The sequence below is a fragment of the Delphinus delphis genome, chromosome 2 (genome assembly GCF_949987515.2).
Source record: "Delphinus delphis chromosome 2, mDelDel1.2, whole genome shotgun sequence".
In the NCBI taxonomy this organism is placed as follows: domain Eukaryota; kingdom Metazoa; phylum Chordata; class Mammalia; order Artiodactyla; family Delphinidae; genus Delphinus; species Delphinus delphis.
In genome coordinates this window covers 118,686,277-118,710,533 of record NC_082684.1, presented here as the reverse complement: position 1 = coordinate 118,710,533, position 24,257 = coordinate 118,686,277, and the positions used below count along the sequence as shown (strand labels likewise).

The 24,257-nt window shown below is 39.1% G+C and overlaps 1 protein-coding gene across 3 annotated transcripts in view; it reads left to right on the top strand.

The window, feature by feature from the left end:
- Window positions 1-24,257, top strand: part of TTC23 (tetratricopeptide repeat domain 23) — a 109,875-nt gene that overhangs the window by 44,737 nt on the left and 40,881 nt on the right. For all 3 annotated transcript variants that reach the window (XM_060003649.1, XM_060003648.1, XM_060003650.1), the window contains one exon: window positions 18,459-18,636. In XM_060003649.1, coding sequence (XP_059859632.1) covers window positions 18,459-18,636 — 178 coding nt within the window. The remainder of the gene's footprint in view (window positions 1-18,458; window positions 18,637-24,257) is intronic.

Below are 24,257 nucleotides of genomic sequence, written 5' to 3'. Positions count from 1 at the left end.
TGGCACTCTTCACTAAATGTGTAGTGCTCTCATACCCACCCCTGGGTCCTAGAGTCCTGATGTCATTCTCTTGACTTTTATTTCTTGCCTGCTCTCCCTGCCCCTCTCCTCCCGCCCTTGTTTCCTTCCCTCCCCTCCCCACACCCCCATCTTCCTTTTTTCCCCCACTGTTCTAGTCTAAAATATTTCAATACATTGATTTTACGATTAGGGACTCAAAGGAGAAAGATCTTAGAGATATCTGAATCCACGAGAATGAGAAGATTGTTCCTTGTTCTCCCTACCCCCAACCCACACTCACCAAATAAATCCAGGTGGAAGAGATATAGTGGCTGGAGCCTGAGGGAGAAGGGGCCTTGGTTAGTCAGCACATTTATCCCTCTCCAAAGGCCAACTCCAAGCCAATTCCCCAGAGCAGTGGGGTGACAGAGAATGTACCCACTCTTTGGAAGGATGTGTTTGTGGGAGGAAGAGGGCAGAGAAAGGTCTATTCTAGAAGAGGCAGAGAATCCCCAGCAGACCAACGCGTCAGCCTTTAACCAAGCCTGGAAGAATTCAGTGTAAATTAATAATCAGACTATACATATAGGTTGATTCCCAAGAGAACTCAGGGACCCAATGGACTCATTTTAAGAAGGAAAGGGCCCTGAAGGAGCACACCTAATGCTTCCATATGAATGGGAGCTGGGAAGGACTAACTTTGACTCATGCTTTTAAAGATATTTTTGTGATCATAAGTCCACTCTTGTTAATTTGTTTATTTGGGAGTGTTTTTGGATATGAAGTGCAGAGAATTCATCAGTCCATGCAAACCTTTGGTACACTTTTTTTTTTTAACATTTTAAAAAAGTAATTAATCTATTTATTTTTGGCTGAGTTGGGTCTTCGTTGTTGCGCGTGGGCTTTCTCTAGTTGCGGGAAGGGTGGGGGGCTACTCTTCATTGTGGTGCGCGGGCTTCTCATTGAGGTGGCTTCTCTTGTCGCAGAGCACGGGCTCTAGGCACGTGGGCTTCAGTAGTTGTGGCACGAGCGTTCAGTAGTTGTGGCACGAGGGCTCAGTAGTTGTGGCTTGCAGGCTCTAGAGCGCAGGCTCAGTAGTTGTGGTGCACGGGCTTACTTGCTCCGCGGTATGTGGGATCTCCCCGGACCAGGGCTCGAACCCATGTCCCCTGCACTGGCAGGTGGATTCTTAACCACTGCGCCACCAGGAAAGTCCCTGATATGCTTTTCTAAATTGATTTTTTCCTTCCATCTCTGATCCTTACTCTCATTCTGTCACATACATAGATAACCTTTTTAAACAATGATTTATGTCTTTAAATATGTTTCTCTGAATAATAAATAGCATTGTTTTCTGTATTTATATGTTTTAGGTTTATATAAATTTGCAGTATGTGTCTCACTCTGTTTCTCACTTTTGTCCACTCAGCACTGTTTTTGGTTGTTGCTGCTGGCTGCTTTGTTGTGCTCCATAGAATGCATCTGCCATCCTGTGCTTGTCTGTCCTCCTAGCAGTGGGCATTCAGCTCATCCCCAGTTCCCAGCTCCCACAATGGTGCTGCCATGAACATCCTTGTGCAGCTCCACTTAGGAGGCTCAGAGAGACTTTTCTGAGTTTATACTCTAAGGGTAGGATTGCATGGTCACAGGGTACACTCATACTTCAAGTTCACCACACACTGGCCAATTGCTACACCCATCTGCATTCCCACTTGTGGGGCACGTGGGTTCCTGTTTTCTCACATCCCCAACAATGTTTGTCATTGTTGGTCTTTCTAACCTTTGCCACCTTGATGCATATATGTACTATTTAATTACTTTTCAATTTACTTATGTTTCTCTTATTAGTGAGTTTGAGTACCTCTTCATATACTGCTTAGCCATTGGATTCCCCTTCTGTGAATAGCCTGTTAGCATTCTTTCTCATTTTTCTTTTGGGGTTTCCTGTGCTTTTCTTATTGATAATTGAGATTTTCTTATATAGTATAAATTAGCAATATTACAAATATTTTCTTATATCTATCACTCATTTATTAATTTTGTCTATGGTGTTCTTCATGGCATGGAACTTAATTTTTCTAGAGTCAAATCCATTAATTTTAACCTTATGATTTATGCTTTGAGAGTTTCCCACCCAAATATTAAAGATATTCTCCAAAATGTCCATGTGAGTCTTGCTTTAACCTATCCCACATGTTTTAACATGTAGCACTATCACTCACATAACTTAGTTTATAAATTACTCTTTAATCCAGATATTATTCAAATGATATGTGTTCTAGTTTGCATATATATGGGATTCTTTCAAGATATTCTGATGTTACTGATTTTTAATCTTACTTCATTGTGGGCAGAAACATATTTGTATAGTATCAACTCTCTGAAATTTACTGAAGCTTCCTTTGTGACCTAGTCCATAGTCAATTTTTGTGAATGTTCCAAGTATGCTACAAAAGGAAATTGTATTCTTTACCTGTTGTGTTTAAGGTTCTAATAAATCTGTATTAGGGTAACTTTATTAATTCTGTTACTCAGATTTATATATATTTTTACCTTTTGCCAATTTGATACATTAGCTTTTAAGGTAAGTGTGCTTAAATTTCGAACTATAATTATTGATCCATTTGTAGCTTCCCATGATTCTGCCAGTCATTTTTTTATATATTCTGATATATTCTGTTGGGTGGCAGTAGAATTAAACAGCCTGTCTTCTTAATCTGTTATTTTATTTGTGAGTATATATTGTTCTTCTTTGTCCCCTATGTCTGTATCTATTTTGCCTGATATTAAAATTGATATTTTAGCTCTCTTGGTAACAATTTTCCTATAATACCTTTTTCCATCTCTTAATTTTCAATCTTCATTTTTTTTGTTTTAATTACTGATATATTTGAGTTTTTAAATTTCCTTTTGTCCTACCAGTTTTATGTTCCTTGCTTTCTTCTTTCTTGCCTTCCTTTAGTTTAGTCAAATATTTTTGTCATCCCTTTCCCTATCTATTAACTGGTAAGTTATACATTATTTTATTTTTCTTCTAGTGATTACCATAGAATATGTCGCTTGTATCCCTGACCTATTACACTCTAATGCAATTAGCCAATTAACCACTTTCTGGACAATGTAAGGGACTTTGAGTATGTTAATTCTCTCTTCCCTTCTGCTTGATGCTATATTGTTTTATACTTAAATCACCATATGTTTCATACCACAGACAAGAAGAAAGAGGAAGAAGATATTTGTAATACATATAATTGACAAAGGGCTCATGTCTAGAATCTGTAAAGAACTCCTATATATCAATGAAACAAAGACAAACAACTGAATAGAAAAGTGGACAAGAGACTTTTTTTTTTTTTTTTTTTTGGCCGGGCCCTGTGGCTTGCGGGATCTTAGTTCCCCAGCTAGGGATTGAATCATGGCAGTGAAAGTGTCAAGTTCTAACCACTGGACTGCCAGGGAACTCCCTGGCAAGAGACTTTTCACAAGAAAGGATACCCACATAACTAAAAAGATATTAAATGACATTCTTCTCATCAGTCACCAGGGAAATGAAAATTAAAGTCATAGGATACTACTATATTTCCACTAATATTGCTAAAATTTTTAAAAGCCTAATAACATCAAGTTGGCAAGTATATAGTGCTCTCATATGTGGTTGTTTAGAATATATTTGGTATAACTACTTTAGAAAACTGGCATTATTACTAAGTTTAAATGTTTGAATACCCTATGACCCAGCAGTATCACTCCCAAATATACACCCAAAAGAAATGCATACATATGTTCACCAAAAGACACAGCCAAGAACGTCCAAAGCTACATGTTATTTGTAATAACCAAGGACTGGAAACAATCCAAATGTTCATCAGCAGTAGAGTAGATAAATTGTGATCTGTTCATACAAAGAAAATGATGAAACAACTCCTATGCTTAACATGATGGATGACTCCCACAAACATAATGTTTGTGAAAGAAGCCAGACTAAAAAGAATTCATACTGTATGATTCCGTTTATGTAACAGAGGAGGAAGGGAATAGTGACTGGGAGGGCCTACCAGTCCAGAATTTCTTCCTGCCCAGAAGTAGGTATTCTTCTTATATTGTAAAACAGAAAATATAAAGATATGAGGTCCAAGATATGATATTTGTTGCATATGTTGTGACCTGATGTTATAAGTACTTAATGTTGAGCACTTGCTGCAAAATTGAGTAAATTATCCTCTGCCAAAATCCACCCCTCCTGAGTGCTTTCCAAATTATCAGTACCAAACCTTGTCAGCAGATGGCGGGCATTGTACGCATATGTGCTGAATACCCAACAAGAATTTAAGTTAATGTTCCAAGCTGTCCTACAGTTTTGTGTTTAAGGGAGCTGTTTTAAACTTCACTGCTTCTTTTCGTCCTGATTCTTCACTGTAAGATATTCATTGGAACATGCATGTTTAAACTGCATGGTTTTCATGCAATCACTTTGTTTCCTCAGTGAAGTGTGAATATTTTGTCCAAACTGATCTGCTTTAGAAAGTAACAAGGCTTTGGTTTTGTACATTTCTAGAAATATGCTCACAACCACAAGGGCTTTTTCTTTTGCCCGGTCTTGGAAGTGGAAGACCAGGATAATTTCTTAGGCAGCTCTCACGGGATTTGTGTTTCTCTTAAAAGGGTATCTTTCAGTGCATCCTCTTCCTCCTCCTGCCTCGCCTTTTATGGTGCCCATCAGGCTAGGACAGTTTTCTTCTCCTTGGGCTGACAGATAAGGGCTGCAGGGTGACTCACGCTCCGTGCCTTCCATCCCTAACTGTGGCCTGAAGCTTCATTGCTTCTACCTGCCTTTCTCTGTTCCAGCACTACTTCATTCAGTAATTATTTATTAACTTTGGAGAGTGAATACAAATCTTGTGTTCCCATGTGTGCAGTTGTTTTTTCAAATGGGGCCAAGGTAGTAACTAGTGAAAGCAAGCAAATTTTTTCCAGTGTTAAGGATTATTTTCTATCCTGGTTACTGGTAGATAGATTCCCCAGAGACAGATAGTGTCTTTATAAAGGCAGGAGTACACCATTGTGCATACACACACACACACACACACACACACACACACACACACAACACACACCCCTTTTAAAATAATCTTTCTATGTGGCATGATGGTTATGGCCTATTGAGACTGCTGCTCTGGAACATGTGACCTGTCCTCAGCTTTCTCTGTGACTGCTTGATTTGTCATCTTTGGAGTCCTCCACAGCTTACCCAGAGAGCACTTTGCCTGGCCTTGCTTGCTATGCTGAACTAGCTCTCAAGTGTGCCTGTGATAAGTAAACGCTCCTCAGAGCATCAACAGGACACCTTCCAGGTATCTCTAAGGTATGTGACATGATATATTTGACAATATGGCCTTAGAATCAGGTCGCTCTTGGTTCGTGTCAGCATCCATTCAACCTTCCCAACTGAAGGACCCTGGGCAAGTCCTTCCTTCTCGTCTACTGTTGAGGTGGGAATGATCAGCCCCCAGAAGGTTGCTGTGGTGATGAAATGAACCCTACATTAAAGCATCTGGGTATGTGGTAGGCCTAAAAAAGTAGCTATTATTATTGCTACTGTCTAATTGAGCATTTTCCTTTCTGCCATTTCATCCTAGAAATGATTTGATTTTAAAGCATGTAGTACCGACATCACAGAATAAGATACTGTACTTCAAGACTGCCCCTGTCTTGCTATTCTTTCCTGTATTTTTTTTTCCTATGACTTGAGAAAGCTGTTTTGTTTCATTTTGTTTTTTTGTCTTTGCTCTTACGAACCACCTAAGCTAAAAATCAGATATGTATATATCTGTATGTAGATATGTGTATATACATATACACATGTATATGCTTTAAGCTCGAGTTTGTTTCTTTGTCTTGCTTTCTCTAGATTCATTATAGTCACAAGATTTGGAAAATGATTCTAACACAAGTTTTCCAGAGAGGAAAGAACATGGGAGAGGTTTCTCTCTTAGCCAGTACTTCCTGGGAGGGGGTAGAAGATAATGGAGAAAATAGTGGCAAGGGGGGCAGTGTCTATATCTACCTGCCATCACCTCATTAGGATGGTGGAATTCTACTTAGTTCCACATGTTTCCCAGAATACATTCCCAAGGCTTTTAGTGTGAATTTTTGATACTTTGGTAAATAGCCTTTGCTTTTACCATTGTCCTCCCTTAATTGGTCCAGTCAATAACCTCCAAATCTAGCTTTTGCTTGCTCTACTCAGCTTTTATTTTTTTAGTTCATGCCATCACCTAGAGATGTGTTTCTTTTTTTTGGCTGTGTTGGGTTTTTGTTGCTGCTTTTGGGCTTTCTCTAGTTGCAGCGAGCAGGGGCTACTCTTTGTTGTGGTGCGTGGGCCTCTCACTGTGGTGGCTTCTCTTGTTGTGGAGCATGGGCTCTAAGCACGTGGGCTTCAGTAGTTGTGGCACATGGGCTTAGTTGCTCCACCGCGGCATGTGGGATCTTCCTGGACCAGGGCTCAAACCCATGTCCCCTGCATTGGCAAGTGGATTCTTAACCACTGCCCCACCAGGGAAGTCCCAGTGTTTCTTTAAAGAATCACTTTCTCTGCACTGATCTTTTGGGCATAAAGGCTCTGACAAATGCTCATGTGCTCAAAACCCTCCTTCTCCCTTTCCTACTTCCAGGAAACACCCCACTGCTCTCCAGAGGAGATATGTCTCCTGTCAGTTCCTCCCATTCAATGCTATGTGCTTAGAATGTTTTATGCTTATTTAACAAAGAAGGAAATAATTTGATTTTTCCTGGCACTCTTCATCATCCTGTATTCCTGCGATTGAAGAGACTCTCTTACTTTATACAAAATCTGTTTTTTTTAATCATTTTTTTAAATGTGGGGAAGCAGAAAAACACATGGCACAGATTACTTTCATATACTTTATCTACTTTCTATTATTTGAATCCTCTAAAGCTTTACTATTTTTATTTTTGTTGAAGTATAGCTGATTTACGATATTATATTAGTTTCAGGTGGACTGAAACTAATTTCATAGTGATTCAATATTTTTATAGATTGTACTTCATTTTAAGTTATCACAAAATAATGGCTAAATTTCCCTGTGCTGTACAATATATCCTTGTTGCTTATCTACTTTACACTTAGTAGTTTGTACCTCTTAATCCCCTACTCCTATCTTGTCCCTCCCCCCATCCCTCTCCACACTGGTAACCACTAGTTTGTTCTTTATATCTGTGAGTCTGTTTCTGTTTTGTTATATTCATTCGATTCTTTTACTTTTTAGATTCCACTTATAAGTGATAGCATAGAGAGTATTTGTCTTTTGTCTTGCTCTGTCTGACTTATTTCACTAAGCATAATAATCTCTAGGTCCATTCATGTTATTGCAAATGGCAGAATTTCATTCTTTTTATGGCTGAGTACTATTCCACTGTGTGTGTGCGCACATGTATATATTGGGTTGGCCAAAAAGTTCATTCACGTTTTTTTGTAAGATGTTATAGAAAAATCCAAACAAACTTTTGGCCAACCCAATATATATGTATCACATCTTCTTTATCCATTCATCTGTTGATGGGCACTTAGGTTGCTTCTATATCTTGGCTATTGTAAATAATGCTGCTATGAACATTGGGGTGCATGTATCTTTTCAAATTAGTGTTTTCATTTTCTTCAAATAGCTTTACTATTTTAGAGCACTGCATTTTGGTCTTCCCCTTTTCTAATACTCTATCTGATTAATATACATTTCCCTTAAACAACTGCACTTAATAATAATGATTTTAAACAACCACACTAGCTAGCAATTCTTGATCACCTTCTGGTCTGGCTCTTGCTAAGTGCTTTGCAGACCTCATCTCACCATTTAATCTGCAGTCCTCCCTGTGATGTATGTACCCTTCATATTCCCATTTTCAAATGAAGAAAACCGAAGCTGAGAGAAGTGAGGTCATTTCCCAGGGTCATAAAGCTGGGAAGTAGCAGAGCAGAGCCAGGTCTGCATCCAACCCTGGTGTCCACACTCCTCACCACAGCACAGATCCCATTCACTAGCACAGAATGGAAACCTGACAATGCCCTCTACAGAGCACAGCTTTTACCTATGTGTGCCAGATGGTAAAGAGAGACCCAGATGTAAACCTTTTCTCCTTTTGACTCTAGAAAATCCTAATTTTCCTCTTCCAAGATTGATTTTTCATCAGATTTCCATAATCAGCAATGGTCCCACAAGGCTTCTGCTGTTCACTGGTGCTCAATATTCTTGCCAAATTCCTGAGCTTTTAAAAGGAAACCCTCTATTGCCTTAGTAATACCAGAGGAGATTGCACTTGTTTGTTGCAGGTTAAAACAAGTCTCCATCCCTGTGGGATCTTCTGAAACTCATCTGAGATGAGATAGTGTCTTGTCATGTGCTCTGTAGAATTACTGCAGATGTATTTTCATTCAATGAAATACGCTGTGGTTTAAGTTGTGGACCTGCCAAATCAACATACTGCCACATTTTGTTGTTCAGAATTCTCTATCTTTTCATCTGTCCAGTGTGTTTCCTAAAGCCACCCAAACACATTATGGGCCCACTAGATAATAAATCCTCAAAGCATCCCTGGCAGGTAGATAGGAAAGGAAAGGAGAAAATGTTGCCCTCCCACACATTACTTATGAGCAAATAGAGACAGACAAGATTGCCTGAAATTGACTGATGGCTTTAAATGAGTTGGAAATGGAGGTAAGACTATAATTTAGTTATTTCCTGATGTAGTACTCCCCCAGTTCCTTTTTTATTAAACATATTGTGAAGCTAAAGTAATTTTATTTTCTATTTTGTCTTTTCTTTTATGTGAGCAGTGTACCCTCAATGAGCTCCAGAATGCTCATTGTAGATTACATTAGCTTGATAGCCTTCATTTCTGGCTGGTTAGTGCCAGGACCCTGGAATAGCATGCAACGACAACTTCAAAGGGTGAGAGTAGAAAGTGCCACATTCTCTGCACACGCTAAACAACTGAGTGTTGTATTTGTTCATCTTTTTAACCAAATATCTCAGGCATATAAAGCTAAAGATATTGTTACGCGAATACTCAAGTACACACTTCCAAGCTTCAAAATAGAATATTTCAGATAAGTGGAAGGCTGTTTATGCGTTCTTCTCAATCTCTTTTCTTCTCCCCATGTTACAGGCAATTGTGATGTTGAATTTAGTGTTTTTCATTCCTCTGAATCTATACATGTATAGCCATAAAAAATATACAGTATTATTTTTCATTTTTTTACTTCATATGTATGTTTCCTTCTGTACCTTGCTTTTATCCCCCCTACTTTTCTATTTTTGAGATGTATCCACGTCAGTTGATACACATAGTGCTAGTCTCTTCATTTTAAACTTCCATATTATGTTTAATCCATGTAACTTTCCTCTAATTTAATTATACATTCTGAGGGTGAACACATAAATTGCTTCCAGTTTTTCACTATTATAAACACTATTTCCATGATCGTTTTTGTACATGTCTTTATGGGCATATGTGCAAGATTATCTCTGAGGTATATGCCCAGGAGTGGAATTGCTTAATTGACAAGTATCCACATCATCAACTTTACTGGGTTTGCTTTCCACCAGTTTATACTCTCACCAGCAGTAATTCCCATTACTCCATGTCCTCGTCAATACTTGATATTGTCAGACTTTTTATGTTTGCCAATCATATAGTTTCTTTAATTGCATTTCCCTGATAATGAGGTTTGACATCTTTTCATACATCTGCTGGACATTTGGAATTTCTGTTCTGTGAAATGTCTGTTCCTTTCTTTTACTCATTTTTTTAACTGGGCTATTTGCATTTTTCTTATTAACTTGTAGACATTCTTCATATTTCTGATGACAAGTTATTTGCTGGTTACATATATTGTATGTACTCCCAATGTGTAATTTGCCTTCTCACTTTCTTTATGATGAATTTTGATGCACAGGAGTTTTTATTTTTAATGTGACCAAATTTACCTACTTCTTTCATTCTGATTTGTACTTTTTTATCTTATTTAAGAAGTCCTTCCCTACCCCAAAGTCATGGAGTTAATTTTCCTTATATTTTCCCTCAAACGTATCAAAGTTTTGCTTTTTAAATTTAGGCCTCTAAAAGTCACTTGGAACTTTTGTGTACATAGTGTGAGGGATCTAATTTTTTCCCTTTGGATAACTTAAGTGAGGAGGTAAATAGTTTTACCTACAGGTGAAAGAAGGACTCACAGTCTGAAGAATTCTATAGGGTTTGAAATGTGAGACCAATGATAGGTTGACAAAAATCTTTTAAACTTAGAGAGTTCAGAAATGGCAACAGGTCACCTTCATGTGTGACTGCATCCCTTCAGGGCTGGGCATCCTGCTAACAGCTTGTTGGATGTCATTGGATTCATGAGGTCTGTGCCCTCATGTAGACATGCTTGTAGCAAGGGCAAAACTATGGTCAATGAAAGCCATGTGTTTGTTCCTGCTGAAATTGCCTCCTTCCAGGTCTCCTTCTCAGCAGATACTCAAATTAAATTTCCAGGCAGTGAAGTAATGGAAAGTTACCACTTGGACTTGACTACAATGTGATTTATAAAAGAAAAATTGGTACTTCCATATCTAACTAGCTGCCCTGGGTGAGTACACCCAGTGTTCATCTATTAGGGTGCTGATGAAAGGAAAATCTCTGAGCCTGGAGTCTGCCAGTAAGAGTGATTTAAACAACAGAAAGTTATTCTGAGATGAACGTGTGGGTGGCGATGGTTCCTTCTGGGGACTGTGAGGTGTTCCATGCCTCTCTGCTAACTTCCAGATGTGTACTGGCAACCTTTGGTGTTCCTTGTCTTACAGATGCATCACACCAATCTCTGCCTTTGTGTTCACGTGGCATTATCCCTGTGCCTCTGTGTCCAAATATCTCCTTTTTATAAGGATACCAGTCATACTGTCCAGTATGACATTTTCTTAATATAACTAATTATGTCTTCAACGATGCTATTTCCAAATAAAGTCACATTTTGAGGTACTGAGGGTGAGGACTTCATATGAATTTGGGATGGGGGGACACAATTCAAACCCTAATAGGTTCTTACAAAGTTTCTTTTATTCCGCCTTTTATAAAATTTCAATAATTTCTCCAGCCCTTAATTAGAGCAACAGTCTAATATTTTTACAACTAAATCAATGTGAAAATACGTTCCTTTCTTGAAGATTTTTTCCCTAAAATTTATTCCAAAATCTGTGAAAATCAAGGTATGAACTATAGCCTCAAAGTCTCTAAGTCAGTGGATCTGCAGGTTGTTTCTTCTGTCTTCCCTCCTCACCTCACCCTTCCTCCTTCCATAGACAGCAGGCACCCACTGTGTGTCAGACACTGCAGGGTGCTGGCAATGTCAAGATGAATGCGGCAGCCTTGGACTCTGCTTTCTCAGAGTCATGCACTAAAGGGATTGGTGCCAAGTCCCCAGGCACTTATAATTCAATGTGAGAGATGTATCCTGAATGGGGAGGTTCACAGTTCTGTGGGAGCACAGTCAGGTGTTCACAGAGTCGCCCAACCCAGCCTGGGATGTCAGGGAACAGAGCCAGCACTAGGATGAGAGAGCCAGGTGCCCAGACCACACCATTTAAGAGGCGCTCACACTTGGATGCCAACCCTGCACCTGCCCAACGCTGAGAGTGATCACCTCCTTAAATGGTGTGTCCTAGGTGTCTCAACGGTCTCACTCTAGTCCTGGCCCTGGCAGGGAAAGCTACGTAAAGGAGGAGACAGCTAAGCTAAAACTGGAAAAGGAATGATAGAAAGATGAATGGCAGTTTTCCAGGTAGAGATGGAATAAAGAACATTCCAGATAGAAAGACCAGCAAAGACCCAGAGAGAAGGTAGGCATGACACAACTGGGGGGCTGAAAGAGAACTGGCATCAGGGGAGCCAAATGGGAAGGTTTAGATGACTCCCATGAGTCATCTGAACTCACCAAGTCGAGGGAAACTAGAGTCCCAGCAGAGCCACTGCCACCTATGCGCCATGTTTTTACACAACTGGGTGAGTGAACGGAGCCTTCGTGAGAATTTAAAAAAAAAGTCTCCTTTTCTCCAGGTGGACACAGGCTTGTATCCAAGCACACAGCTCAGTCAGCAGAGCCTGGGCTGGATTGAAACTCCCACTTGCCCCCTTGGGCAGGTTTCCATCAGGATTTAGGCAGAGGAAGGTGCAGGAGTCTGTGGGTGCAGAGTCGGGCCCTGAAGACAAGAATTTGAGGCCCTTAGTGTTGGATCAGAACTCCAAAACCAACCCCAGATGGCCTGGTGTGCTTCACTCAGCTCTGAGCTGGAGGATTGGCCTTTCTGTTCCAACCCCATGTTGTCACATCGTGAATTCTGCTACTCTGGGCGTTGGGAGCTATATTGAATTTATTTTTCTTTTATAACTCACAGATCCTCAGGCTAATTTCCTTAACCACAGCTTAGTGGCTTGAATTGATCAGCCGAAGGGAAAAGACTGGATTTATCACCTATTTCTAGATTCTTCTGCATCTGGGATCATGATATGGAATATATTAACATATTTAAACTTACAGTATAATTGATTTACCAGAATATTCCATTAAAAATATTTTTGTATGGCTTTTCTCTCTATGAATTTACTGTTTCTCGTTAAGATTATACTTTTCATAGACCTAGGCATTCCCCTGGAAACCTCCAGGACTTAAAGCTCCTCAGGAGGCATGCCAACAGCTTTGGAAGGTTAGAGAGAGACCAGTAGCTCAGTGTCCAAGCCTGATTTATGGCATCCCCTTGGGAATGCCCACTCTGTTGAGTGTCAGGTGCAGCAAGACCCGCAGCATTCTCTGTTCTCCTAACCACCCCCAACTAAAACATGGGTAGGATCATCCAGTGACGCAACCAATTTAGAGCCAAAGCCGACATCTCTTTCTGACCTGCTTTAAATGAGCAAGTTAGGAATAGTGTCTGGCTCGCAGATGATATTAAAGTTAAAATAATTTGATTTTTGTTTAATAATTATTAATACAGTTATTTCTTTAAACAAAAATGACTAAGTTTATGGCTGAGTCTCATCTATATTTCGTTTGCTTCCAAATGTTCACAAACTTTTCAAAAATAACAGATTTATTTAGATATAATTCACATGCCATACAATTCACCCAATTAAAGTATACAATTTGATGGGTTTTAGTATGTAACATCACCACAAACAATTTTACATTTTCATTCCATTAGCAGTCTGCCCCCATTCTCAAATTCCCAACCCCTGGCAACTACTAGTCTACTTTCTGTCTGTATGGATTTGCCTGTTAGGGACATTTCACGTAAATGGAACCATAGAGTGTGTGGTCTTTTGTGACTGACCTCTTTCACTTAGCATAGTTTTTTCAAGGTTCATCCATGTTGTAACATGTAGCAATACTTCCTTTCTGTGACTGAATAACATTTTACTGAGTGGATATACCACATTTTATTCATTCATTCTTCAGTTGGTGCACATTTAGGTTGTTTTTACTTTTTGGCTCTTATGAATAGTGCAGTTATGGACATTTGTGTACAAGTTTTTATGTCGACATATGTTTTTGTTTCTTTTGGGTATATACCTAGTAGTGGAATTGCCAGGTCATCTAGTAATTCTGTGTTTAAACTTTTGTGGAACTGACACTGTTTTCCTAAGTAACTGTATAATTTTACATACCCACGAGCAGTGTGTGAGGATTCCAATTTCTCCACATCTTAGTCAACACTTTTATTATCTTTTTTAAAATCATTATTATTATAGCCACTGTCCTAATGGGTATGAAGTGGTATCTCATTGTAGTTTTGATTTGCATTTTCTTGATGACCAGTGATAATGAACATCTCTTTATGTGCTTATTGCATCTTCTTCAAAGAAATGACTATTTAGGTGCTTTGCTCATTTTTTAATTGGGCTATTTATCTTTTTTATTATTGTTGTAGGAGTTCTTTTTATATTCTGAATGCAAGTCTCTCATCAGAAATATCATTTGTAAAAATATTCCACAAACCATTTTTTTTCACAAACCATTTTTATATGTCCTGAATATTTTTTAAATATGTATTTATTCATTTATTTATTTGGCTGCATTGGGTCTTTGTTGTGGCACACAGGCTTTTCATTGAGGCATGTGGGATTTTTCGTTGCAGTGCTCATTGCAGCACATGGACTCTTTGTTGCGGCGCGTGGGCTTCTCTCTAGTTGTGGCATGCAGGTTTTCTCTTCTCTAGTTGTGGCACATGGGCTCCAGAGCATGTAGGCTCTGTAGTTTGTGGCACACGGGCTGTCTAGTTGAGGCACGTGAGCTCAGTAATTGTGGCGCGCAGGCTTTGTTGCCCCGCGGCATGTGGGATCTTAGTTTCCCTACCAGGGATTTAACCTGCATCCCCTGCATCAGAAGGTGGATTCTTTACCACTGGACCACCAGGGAAGTCCCTGTCCTAAATATTTAGAAGATGAGTGGTCAATCAAACTTTATATGGCACCATTCAGCCACTAAAAGTGATACTATAGCATTTATTGCCACATTTTAATGTATGATTAAGTGGAAGAAGCAGGTTCTAAAACATTATGATCCTTTTTTAAAAATGCATAGAAAATCACCTGGAAGTATATATATATCAAGGTGTATAGCAGTCATCTTTGGATGTTGTAATTATATATTTTAATTTTCCATATCTTTTCTTACTTTTAGTGATGAATATGTATTTTTCTGATAGTAAATTATTCTCAATTTTTTAAAAAACCCAATTGTGTAAGAAAATGTCTACCTCACTTGCACATGAGTTTGACTGATTCTACCTATTGTTTAGACTTCCCAAAATCTCATGCAAGTGGGAACAAGATGAGACCACAAATGAGTCCATTTCAATATAACGACCTGAAACTATGCCTCTCAGTTCCAGAGAGACCACAGGCTGGGAGGGGAAGGAGTAAAAGGTATGATTATGTATAGGGATTTAATATCAATCTGTATGGCTTGCTTCAGTTTGCAAAGCACTTTCAGACATCTTACTTGATTCTCACAGCAACCCTATTGGACACCAGTGTTCAGATGAGGAAACCAAGGTTCAGAAACATTTTGTTTTTTCCCAAGGTTGTGTGGCCTAGTAAGTAACTATGTTCAAACTACAGTCTGGGTTTTCTACTCCTGTTGCAGTACTTGTAACTGATTGCCCTGCCTCTCATACTGTATTCTTCTCTATAAAATTTTCTCTGAGAGTCGGATATTTGAAGGATCACTTTTTAATACCTGTAAAGATGCTGTGGTGTTAACTTGGAGTGCTGTGCTTCTGGCTAAGATGGCTTCACAAACCCCCAAATACTTTTCTTTAGTGTTCTATCTCAGGAAAGGAAGAATTTTTGATACATGAATTAACTTATGCCTTGTTGTTGTTTACTTTTCTATTTTCTTCTCATTTATCAGCCTTATTGCTAAGCTTCGAATATTGCTTTCTTTTAAAATTGTTGCCCAAATGAGATCATCTTGGCATTTGTACTGGCTTTATTTCTCTTCTATGACTTTTACAAGCAGCCTTGGAAACAAAGGACCTCTTCTTTACTTCCTTGGCACACTCTTCATCATTTATGAACATGAGAAAGATGAATTTTTTCCTTTGCTCAAATAACTATGGCATTGTCTGTGTTATTTAGGCTAAATTAGGTAGAAAAAAATCTGAAGTCATTTTAAAAGTATGTGACTTTCTGTAGATTCTAGACAAGAGGTTGGTTTACAAACATTTTCTGTAAAGACCCAGACAGTAAATATTTCAGGCTTTGTAGGCTATACAGTGTCTGTTGCAACTCTTCAACTCTGCCATTGTAGTGCAAAAGCAGTCATAGACAATAAGTAAACAAGTGGGCCTGACTGTATCAATAAAACTTTATTTACAAAAGCAGTCAGTGAGTAGATTTGGCCCACAGGCCAGGGTTTGCTGACTCCTGTTTTCAATTATTTAATTTTTGTCTACCAGGAATCTAATTCTTTGGCTAAGTGATTTGTTACCAACCATATGTTTCAAAGCCTCTTTATATCACCATAGATGCTAGTGGGGTTTCTCTTAAAAAATAAAATGTGATACGTACAAACTCATTAAGAGTTAGAAGGCGAGTCCAGTATTACTAGGTTGTCTATTTACCTCTTCCTTTCCAAGGTTAGAGCTGCTGCAAGCTACAACCTGGACCCTTCTTAGTCCAGGAACATATCCCTGACCTCCTCTTGTGTGTTAACCCTCTTTACACTTATAGAAAGTATCCCAGTTCATAAGCTATTCAGTGAGCATTTTATTTCATTATGGCCATCTGAGCGACAGATCTGAAAAGTAACTCTACTTCTATCAGTCAATTCCTTTGAAATTTATTGGAGAGCAAAATAGTTGTGAAGAGTATCCAATGACTATGTTGACCTAAAAAAAAAAAAAAATAGGCTGCCAGTTATTTCTCTAGGAAAAATAAAATTAGGTTCATTCAGGATTGGCAGAAAATTTTCATTTAGGGTCTGAAACCATGGTGAGCCAGGTGCAAGTCCCCACATGGTGAGGGAAGGAGAATGCTTTTATAGAAGGGAAAAGGATTTGGGAGAGCCATAGTACACAAAGAGTCCATGGCTTTTCATTGACTACGTTCTTGCCAGGAAAGAAGAGGAGTCTTTCTTCTTCCTGTTGGACTCTGCAGTCCTCCCAGAGCAGGAGAGCTCCCGCTTCTGGGCTCCTGACTCTATTTAACTGAGGTTTCTGTTTATTAATTTTTTTACAATTGTTTGTAATCGTTTACAATTTTTACAATTGAAAACAAAACCTATTTTTGTGGTCTCTTAGTTACTTTCTCACATTATGTCTCAGTTTGGGGGTAATTTGGGAATCGTAAGACCTTTCTGTAGTAAAGATTCTGGGATGGAGGGAAACATAAGAAGGATTGATTTCTTTTATTATGAATTTTGTACATAAAAATTTTCCATGCGGGCTTCCCTGGTGGCGCAGTGGTTGAGAGTCCGCCTGCCGATGCAGGGGACGCGGGTTCGTGCCCCGGTCCGGGGAGATCCCACATGCCGCGGAGCAGCTAGGCCCGTGAGCCATGGCCGCTGAGCCTGCGCGTCCAGAGCCTGTGCTCCGCAACGGGAGAGGGCACAACAGTGAGAGGCCCGCGTACCGCCAAAAAAAAAAAATTTTCCATGCAAGAAAAGTTTCTAATAGTCTTCACAAGTATTTTTGAGAAGATTGTTTTTAAATGCCTGTTTCTAAACAATATATATAGATACATATTTTAATATGAGAGAGTCTTACCCCAAGAAACTACAAGAATATTTTCCCACTGCCACCTTTAAATTAATTTTTAAAATTAACGTATTTTCTGATGTAAAAGTAATATATTTTTATAGAAGAAAATTTGGGAAATTTATAAAGCATAAATAAGAAAAGTAAAATCACTCACAATCAACTCCTTAGAGATAACTGTTGCTAACATTTTGGTGACACTTGGGTATCTCTTTATGCATATGTGTACATATAGATTAGATACAAAATTGATCTAATAAGATTATATAAAGTACTTTTGTAATCTGTCTTTTTTACTGAAGAATATATAGTGGATATACTTCTATGTTGATACACACAGATCGACATTAACTTTAATGGATACGCGGTGTAGATGTACTTACTATAACCCACTTGGATGATCACCTATTGGAGTATTTTAAGTGCTTTATACTTTTCCACTATTACAAAGAATGCTTCAGTAAACATTCTTGTATATAGTATCTTCTTTTCCTGCCAGAGTACTTCTTCAAGATAAACTATTAAAAGTGCAATTAGCAGAAATACGTGTGTACATACATACGTATAATTTTGATATAGAAAAGTTTGTGCCCAAATTATATTCTTCCCAACAGTTAATGTGAGTGCTTCACACCCTCACCAAACTGGGAAATTTCTATAATTTCTCAACAGATCAGTTATCAGTATCATGGCATCCTTTCTGATTACTATTTTTGTTTTAATATTTTATATTTTTTAAACCAACACCTACACAGCACTTACTATGTGTCAGAGGCTATTCTAGGTGTGTTTTTTTTTAAATATTAACTAATTGAATCTTTATGATAACCCAGTGAAGTGGGCACTGTTATTATTCCTAACTTACAGATGAGAAAGCTGTCAAGCGACTTGAAGTTCCTGTATCTAGTAAGTGGTGGAGCCAGGATTTGAACCTTCCTGATTATCCCTTGACCTTCCTTATTATCCCTTGAACCTTCCTGATTATCCCAAAGTCTATCCTCTTGACTGCTATGCCCTGCTGCTCCTTGGAGGAAAGAAAGGCTTAGCTGCCTAGGAAATGAACCTGGCAACAGGGGTCAGAGAGCCAAATCCATCTATTATTTTCAGTATCTTCTATTTTAATTACTTTAAAGATAATCCCTTTGATTTTTTTAGGGTATATCAAGGTCAGAAGAAATCAAAAGAAGCTCTGCCCCACTACCAAGAGGCTTTAGAATATATTGAGATCAGTAAAGGTGAAAAAAGTCTTGAGTGCGTACCAACATTGAGGGAATTGGCAGGTGTAGAACAAGCCCTGGGATTTCACGACGCATCCATCAACCACCTTTTACAGGTAAGCTGCAACGTACTGGCCACCAAAGCTGTTCCAGTCCACTGCTTTTCACAGATACAGGTGGAATAGCAGCTCTGAGAATTCCTGGGTTTGTTAAGTGCTCTAGATAAGTAGAACACTTGGTCTGGGGTAGAAGTTCAACAAACATCTTCGTAAGTGGGCAAGTGTGGGATACTGGTCCTGTGTTACTTGTGCATCTTCCACAAACAGTCTGAGACTGCCTGAAGGTGGCTTTTCTCATATTAGGTGCATAATTTAAGTCTTGTTTCCCAGACAATGTTTCTTTATTATTTAATGCTTATCTATTTACAGCTTATGTTATCAAACTTATTAGGGTTCTTATCTACCACATTCTACAATCTTTACCTGAAGTCACTTAGAGTTGTCATCTGGTAGCTGCTGTTCTACTTTGTCATTAAAAGATTCCTCTGTGAGTGTATCAGTTAGGGTTCTTCAGAGAAATAGAACCAATTGGATGTATACATAGAGTGAGAGAGAGAGAGAGATTTACTGATATTTTAAGGAATTGGCTCACACAACTGTGGGGGCTGACAAGTCCGAAATCCGTAGGGTAGGTGGGCCAGCTGAAAATGCAAGCAGGGTCTCTGTGTTACAGTCTTGGAGCAGAATTCCTTCTTCACTGAAACCTCAGCCTTTTGCTCTGTAGACCTTCAATTGATTGGATGAGGCCTACTCACCCAATTATTACCTATTATTGAAGGTGATCTCCTTTATTCAAAGTCTACTGATTATAAATATTAATCATAGCTACAAAGTACATTTATAGCAACATTTAGACTAGTATTTGACCTAGCAACTGGTCACCATAGCCTAGCCGAGCTGACACATAAAACTAACCATCACAGTCAGTTTGATGTTTTTGTGTGGTATCATCTGCTAAGAACATGTTTTAAATTGTTTTCTGAGAAATTTTCCCTGTTAAAGTTGTAAAATATAGACTAACTCATTTCTTATTTCAAATGAGATATAATGATATGGTACTGAGGGTTCTTTATTGCTATTTCTTTTAAAATTTGTATGACCATTTATACTCCCACACACAGTTTATTAGAGTGTGCCATTCTCTCACTTTCTCTGGATTATCTCCCTTAAATATTATTACCACCCTGTGACATATTATTATTATTATCAGTTTATAGATAAGGAAATCAAGAATTAGAAAGGTTGAGTGATATGTCCAGGAGTACACAGCTAATAAATGGCATAGCCCAGGTTTAAATGCAGTATTTTTTTTTTTTTTTGAAAGGTAATTCTGGCTGACATGTAGAGAGTAGACTAGGGAGGGTGTGCCAAGAGTGGAGGTAGAGTGGAGCACTGAAGGCTGAAGATGGTGGTGGCTTAAACTAGGATGATGTTCATAAGGATGAAGAGAAGTAGATGGGTGTGACAAAGATTTAGGAGGCAGAATTTATGAGATATGGAGCTTGAGTGGATGCAGGACAAAGAGGGAAGGGGAAGAGTCGAAGATGACTCCCGGGTTTCTGGTCTGAACACCTGAGTGGGTGTTTGTGTCATTTACAGTGGGGGAGCAGGTGTGACTGGGTGATGGAGAGATGGTGAGCTCAGGTTTTTTGTTCGTTTGTTTGGTTTTTGTTGTTGTTTTTTGTTTTTTGTTTTTTTTGCGGTACACAGGCCTCTCATTGTCGCAGCCTCTCCCGTTGTGGAGCACAGGCTCCACACACGCAGGCTTAGCGGCCATGGCTCACAGGCCTAGCCACTCCGCGGCATGTGGTATCTTCCCGGACCGGGGCATGAACCCGTGTCCCCTGCATCGGCAGGCAGACTCTCAACCACTGCGCCACCAGGGAAGCCCGTGAGCTCAAGTTTTGATGGTGAGTCTGAGATGCCCATAAGGCATCCAAGCAGAAATGACAGCTAGACAGTTATATAATCAGGACTAGAGTTCAGAAAATAGGTCAGCAAGTCCTCCACTTATACACAGTAATTGCCTTGGGAGAGGGTGAGATCACTCGGGCAGGGTTTGTGGAGGAACTTTGGTGTTCATTGGTCAAGTAAAGAAGGATAAATAGGTAAAGGAAAAAGAAGAATTTGCCAGATAAAAACAAGAAGAAAAGAAAGAGATATTCTCATTGTCACCCCTTTTGATACCTTTTGCTGTTATGGAGGGCATGGAGCTGTCGGGAGAAAAAATGAGTTCATATTTGGTTTTTTTTTGCGTTATGTAGGCCTCTCACTGTTGTGGCCTCTCCCGTTGCGGAGCACAGGCTCCGGACGCGCAGGCTCAGCGGCCATGGTTCATGGGCCCAGCCGCTCCGCGGCATGTGGGATCTTCCCGGACCGGGGCACGAACCCGCGTCCCCTGCATCGGCAGGCGGACTCTCAACCACTGCGCCACCAGGGAAGCCCAACAGTATTCAGCCTTTCAATCCATAACTATGGGATAATCTCTTATTTCTTTAGGTCTTCCTTAATTTCTTTCAACCATGTTTTATAGTATAAGTTTTGCACTTCTTTTGGTAGATTTATTCCCAAGTATTTTAGAGTTTTTTATGTTGTTACAAATGGAAGTGTTTTCTTAATTTCTTTTTCTTATTGTTCATTGCCTGTGCATAGAAATACAAATGATTTTTGTATGTTAGCTTTGTATCCTACAACCTTTGTAAATTTGTTTATTAGCTCTAGTTTGTGTGTGTATGTGTAATATTTTCTGCCATACAAAAGTTTTCTTAGTGCTTTCAAGTTTTCAATCTTTTATTACATTTAGATTTTGACTCTGAGAAATATTTCTCTGTAAACAGGTTATGGAGGAATTCACTCATTTTTTTTTAATGCCTTGTCAAGTTTAATAGGTGACTTTTATTGTTTATTCTTGAGGTTAATAAAGATTAGAGAGTGTTTAAATAAATACTCGCCTATGATTATTAAAGAGATAGCTTTGTGAAGTCAAGATAGCATTGGATTTGAAATCAGAAAACTTGGGTTGGAGTCCAGACTCTTCTGTTTACCATTTGTTTGATAATATAAGTCATTTAGTCTCTAAAAAAAAAAAAAGCCTACAAAAGACCCTATCCACTTCACAGAACAGCTCAAAGATTCAAAAAGGAAAGTGCTTTGTGAACAACTTGGCATGTTGCCAGTATAAGCTACTTTTATTTATTAACAGTAATTGTTAAACATTTATCAAATCTCCCCTTTTCTTTAGCAAACTTTACCTAAAATACAGAAAGGTATAGCTCTCCAAGGGAGCCCATGCCTAAAAGCCATTTATTAATTACACACAAAGGAAAGGGGTTTTGTTATTTCCCCTCTTGTTTTTTCACTCTTCATTCCTTTGGAGTGAGAGAAACACCCAGGGAGAAAAGACCTTTTATTCTCTGTAGAATGTATAAAAGTTCCAAAGTATTTTAGGAACTAACCCATTAAAATGGAGAAAACTAAAGCCAGCCCCCCAGAACCATCACAGAGGGAAGGCAGCAGTCCCAAGGACTGATGAAAGAGCTGTCATCAGCCCTGTGGGTCCTCTGCAGCAGGGTTCTGTGAGAAAACCACACAAACGTGATTGTTTCTGAAACTCTTCATGGCAGATTTTGGCACTAGAACCTTATTTTCCTATCCAAAAGAAAAATCCCAGGATTTCGTTTGTGTGAGCAATGGCATGTTTGTGGGTGTGTGCCTTCAAGGAGTATACGTTAACACCGCGCTAGCTTGGATTGCTTTTTCACGTCTCTGACACTCGAATCGCATATCTCTTTTCAGTTTTCAGGGCAGCTCTGCCATTCAGTAGTTCCCAAATTTAGAGAAGTTTGATTTGCAAAGTATGATGAAATAATTTATCAGTTACTCTACCTAAGACTTTAAGATCAGAAAATCTGGGTTCAGGTTCCTGCTCTGGGTGAGTTATTGGCCTTGGTCAGGCCTAGGTGGCTGATAGGTGCTCACATGTGACTCCTGGCAGGTGCAGACTATTCAGTAAATGGCAGCACTTCTTATTGGCTCTTGTTAATTGCTGTGTATTTACTATAAAGTGTAATTCATTTATTACAAATAATCAGATGAGTGCTATTTTTAATTTTCAAAATCTCTGACAACACTAGCCTATTTTGTTTAAAATTAGAAAAGATGCAGAATGCAGATATGATTTTATACAGTATAAACCTTTTCTAAGAATGACACAAATCATGGTGCCATACTGCTTCTTTTGAAAAGACATCTGTTTTTTATCATAACGATAATGCTTTTTATAAAAAAACAAATCGAGCCATACAGAAAAATACAGAGAAATGGGCTACGAGTCATCTCAGCCCTCCTCCCCCATCCTAGAAGTACCCAGTGTTGTGACACTTGTTGGGCATTTTTCCTCTGCAGGTGTGCAGATAGCTATAGATTGAGAGACAGAGGGACGAGAAGAAAAAAGAGAAAGAAAGATTGATAAACTTGACAGCATAAAAATGAAAAAGTTCTCTATGACAACATATCACAAAGTTAAGAAATAAATGTCAAGGAGGGGAAAGTATAGAAAGAGTTCTTATAAAATCTAGATGAAAAAGACAACTCAATAGAAATATGGACAAAAAACAGAAACAGACGTTTTACTGAAGAGGGAATACAATGGCCAATAACCATCCAAAAATAATCCCTAACCTCACTTGTTATTAAAGAAGTGCAGTTTAACCAAGGAGATGCCAAAAACGTTTGGTGCCACTCCATGGTGGCAAGGGTGTGGGGAAGCAGACATCCTCATGCACTGCTGGTAAGACTGGGAATCAGCACCATTTTGGGGGAAAGCAATTGACATTCCCTCTCCAGTTTTATAACACACTGACCCTTTGACCCAGCAATTTCACTTCTAGAAACTTACGTAACAGATAGATGTGCACAAGTGTGCAAAGAAACAGGGTTATTAGCAATAGCAAAAAATTAGAAACACTCTTAAAACCCATTAGTAGGGGACTGGTTATAAAGCTATGATCTATCCACGTGATGGGATACTGTAGAGCCACTAAAGAGAATGAGATGGATGTCTGTGTTCCGAAGAAAGGTGTCCAAAATATATTCTTAATTTTAAAAAGCCAGATGTAGACCAGAATATTCTGTCAGTCAATGACCAGTTAAAGACTACATTGTGCTGGGCACAGTGTTAGGCCTGGGACTATGATGGAAGGCTCGGATGTCAGAGGCCCTGCCCTCAAGAAGCAGCCTAGTGAGTGAGACAGAACTTAGTGAAGAATCACACAGATGAATGTAAAACTACCACTGTGAAGTGCACCACAGGGGGAGGTACTGGGTGCTGCGAGAGCTCCCAGCGGGGCAGCCTGAGCTGATGGGGGATCTGATAATGAGACACCCCAAAGGTTGAGGAGAGGGGAACCACTGTGGTGAGAGCCCAGAATGGGTGGCAGGAGATGAAGCTGAGCTGAGAGGGGAACATGGCCAGGCTCTGATCTCGTGTGTGTGTGTGTGTGTGTGTGTGTGTGTGTGTGTGTGTGTGTGTATAAGCACATCAGTATTTCTGAGAGGATATGCAGGAAACTGTTGATAGTGGGTAGCTATAAGAAATCAGACTGGAAATGGGGAGAAGAGGGGTTGAGGCTTATAGACACAAAGGACAGGGCATTAAAATTTTTAATTGCTTATTCTTT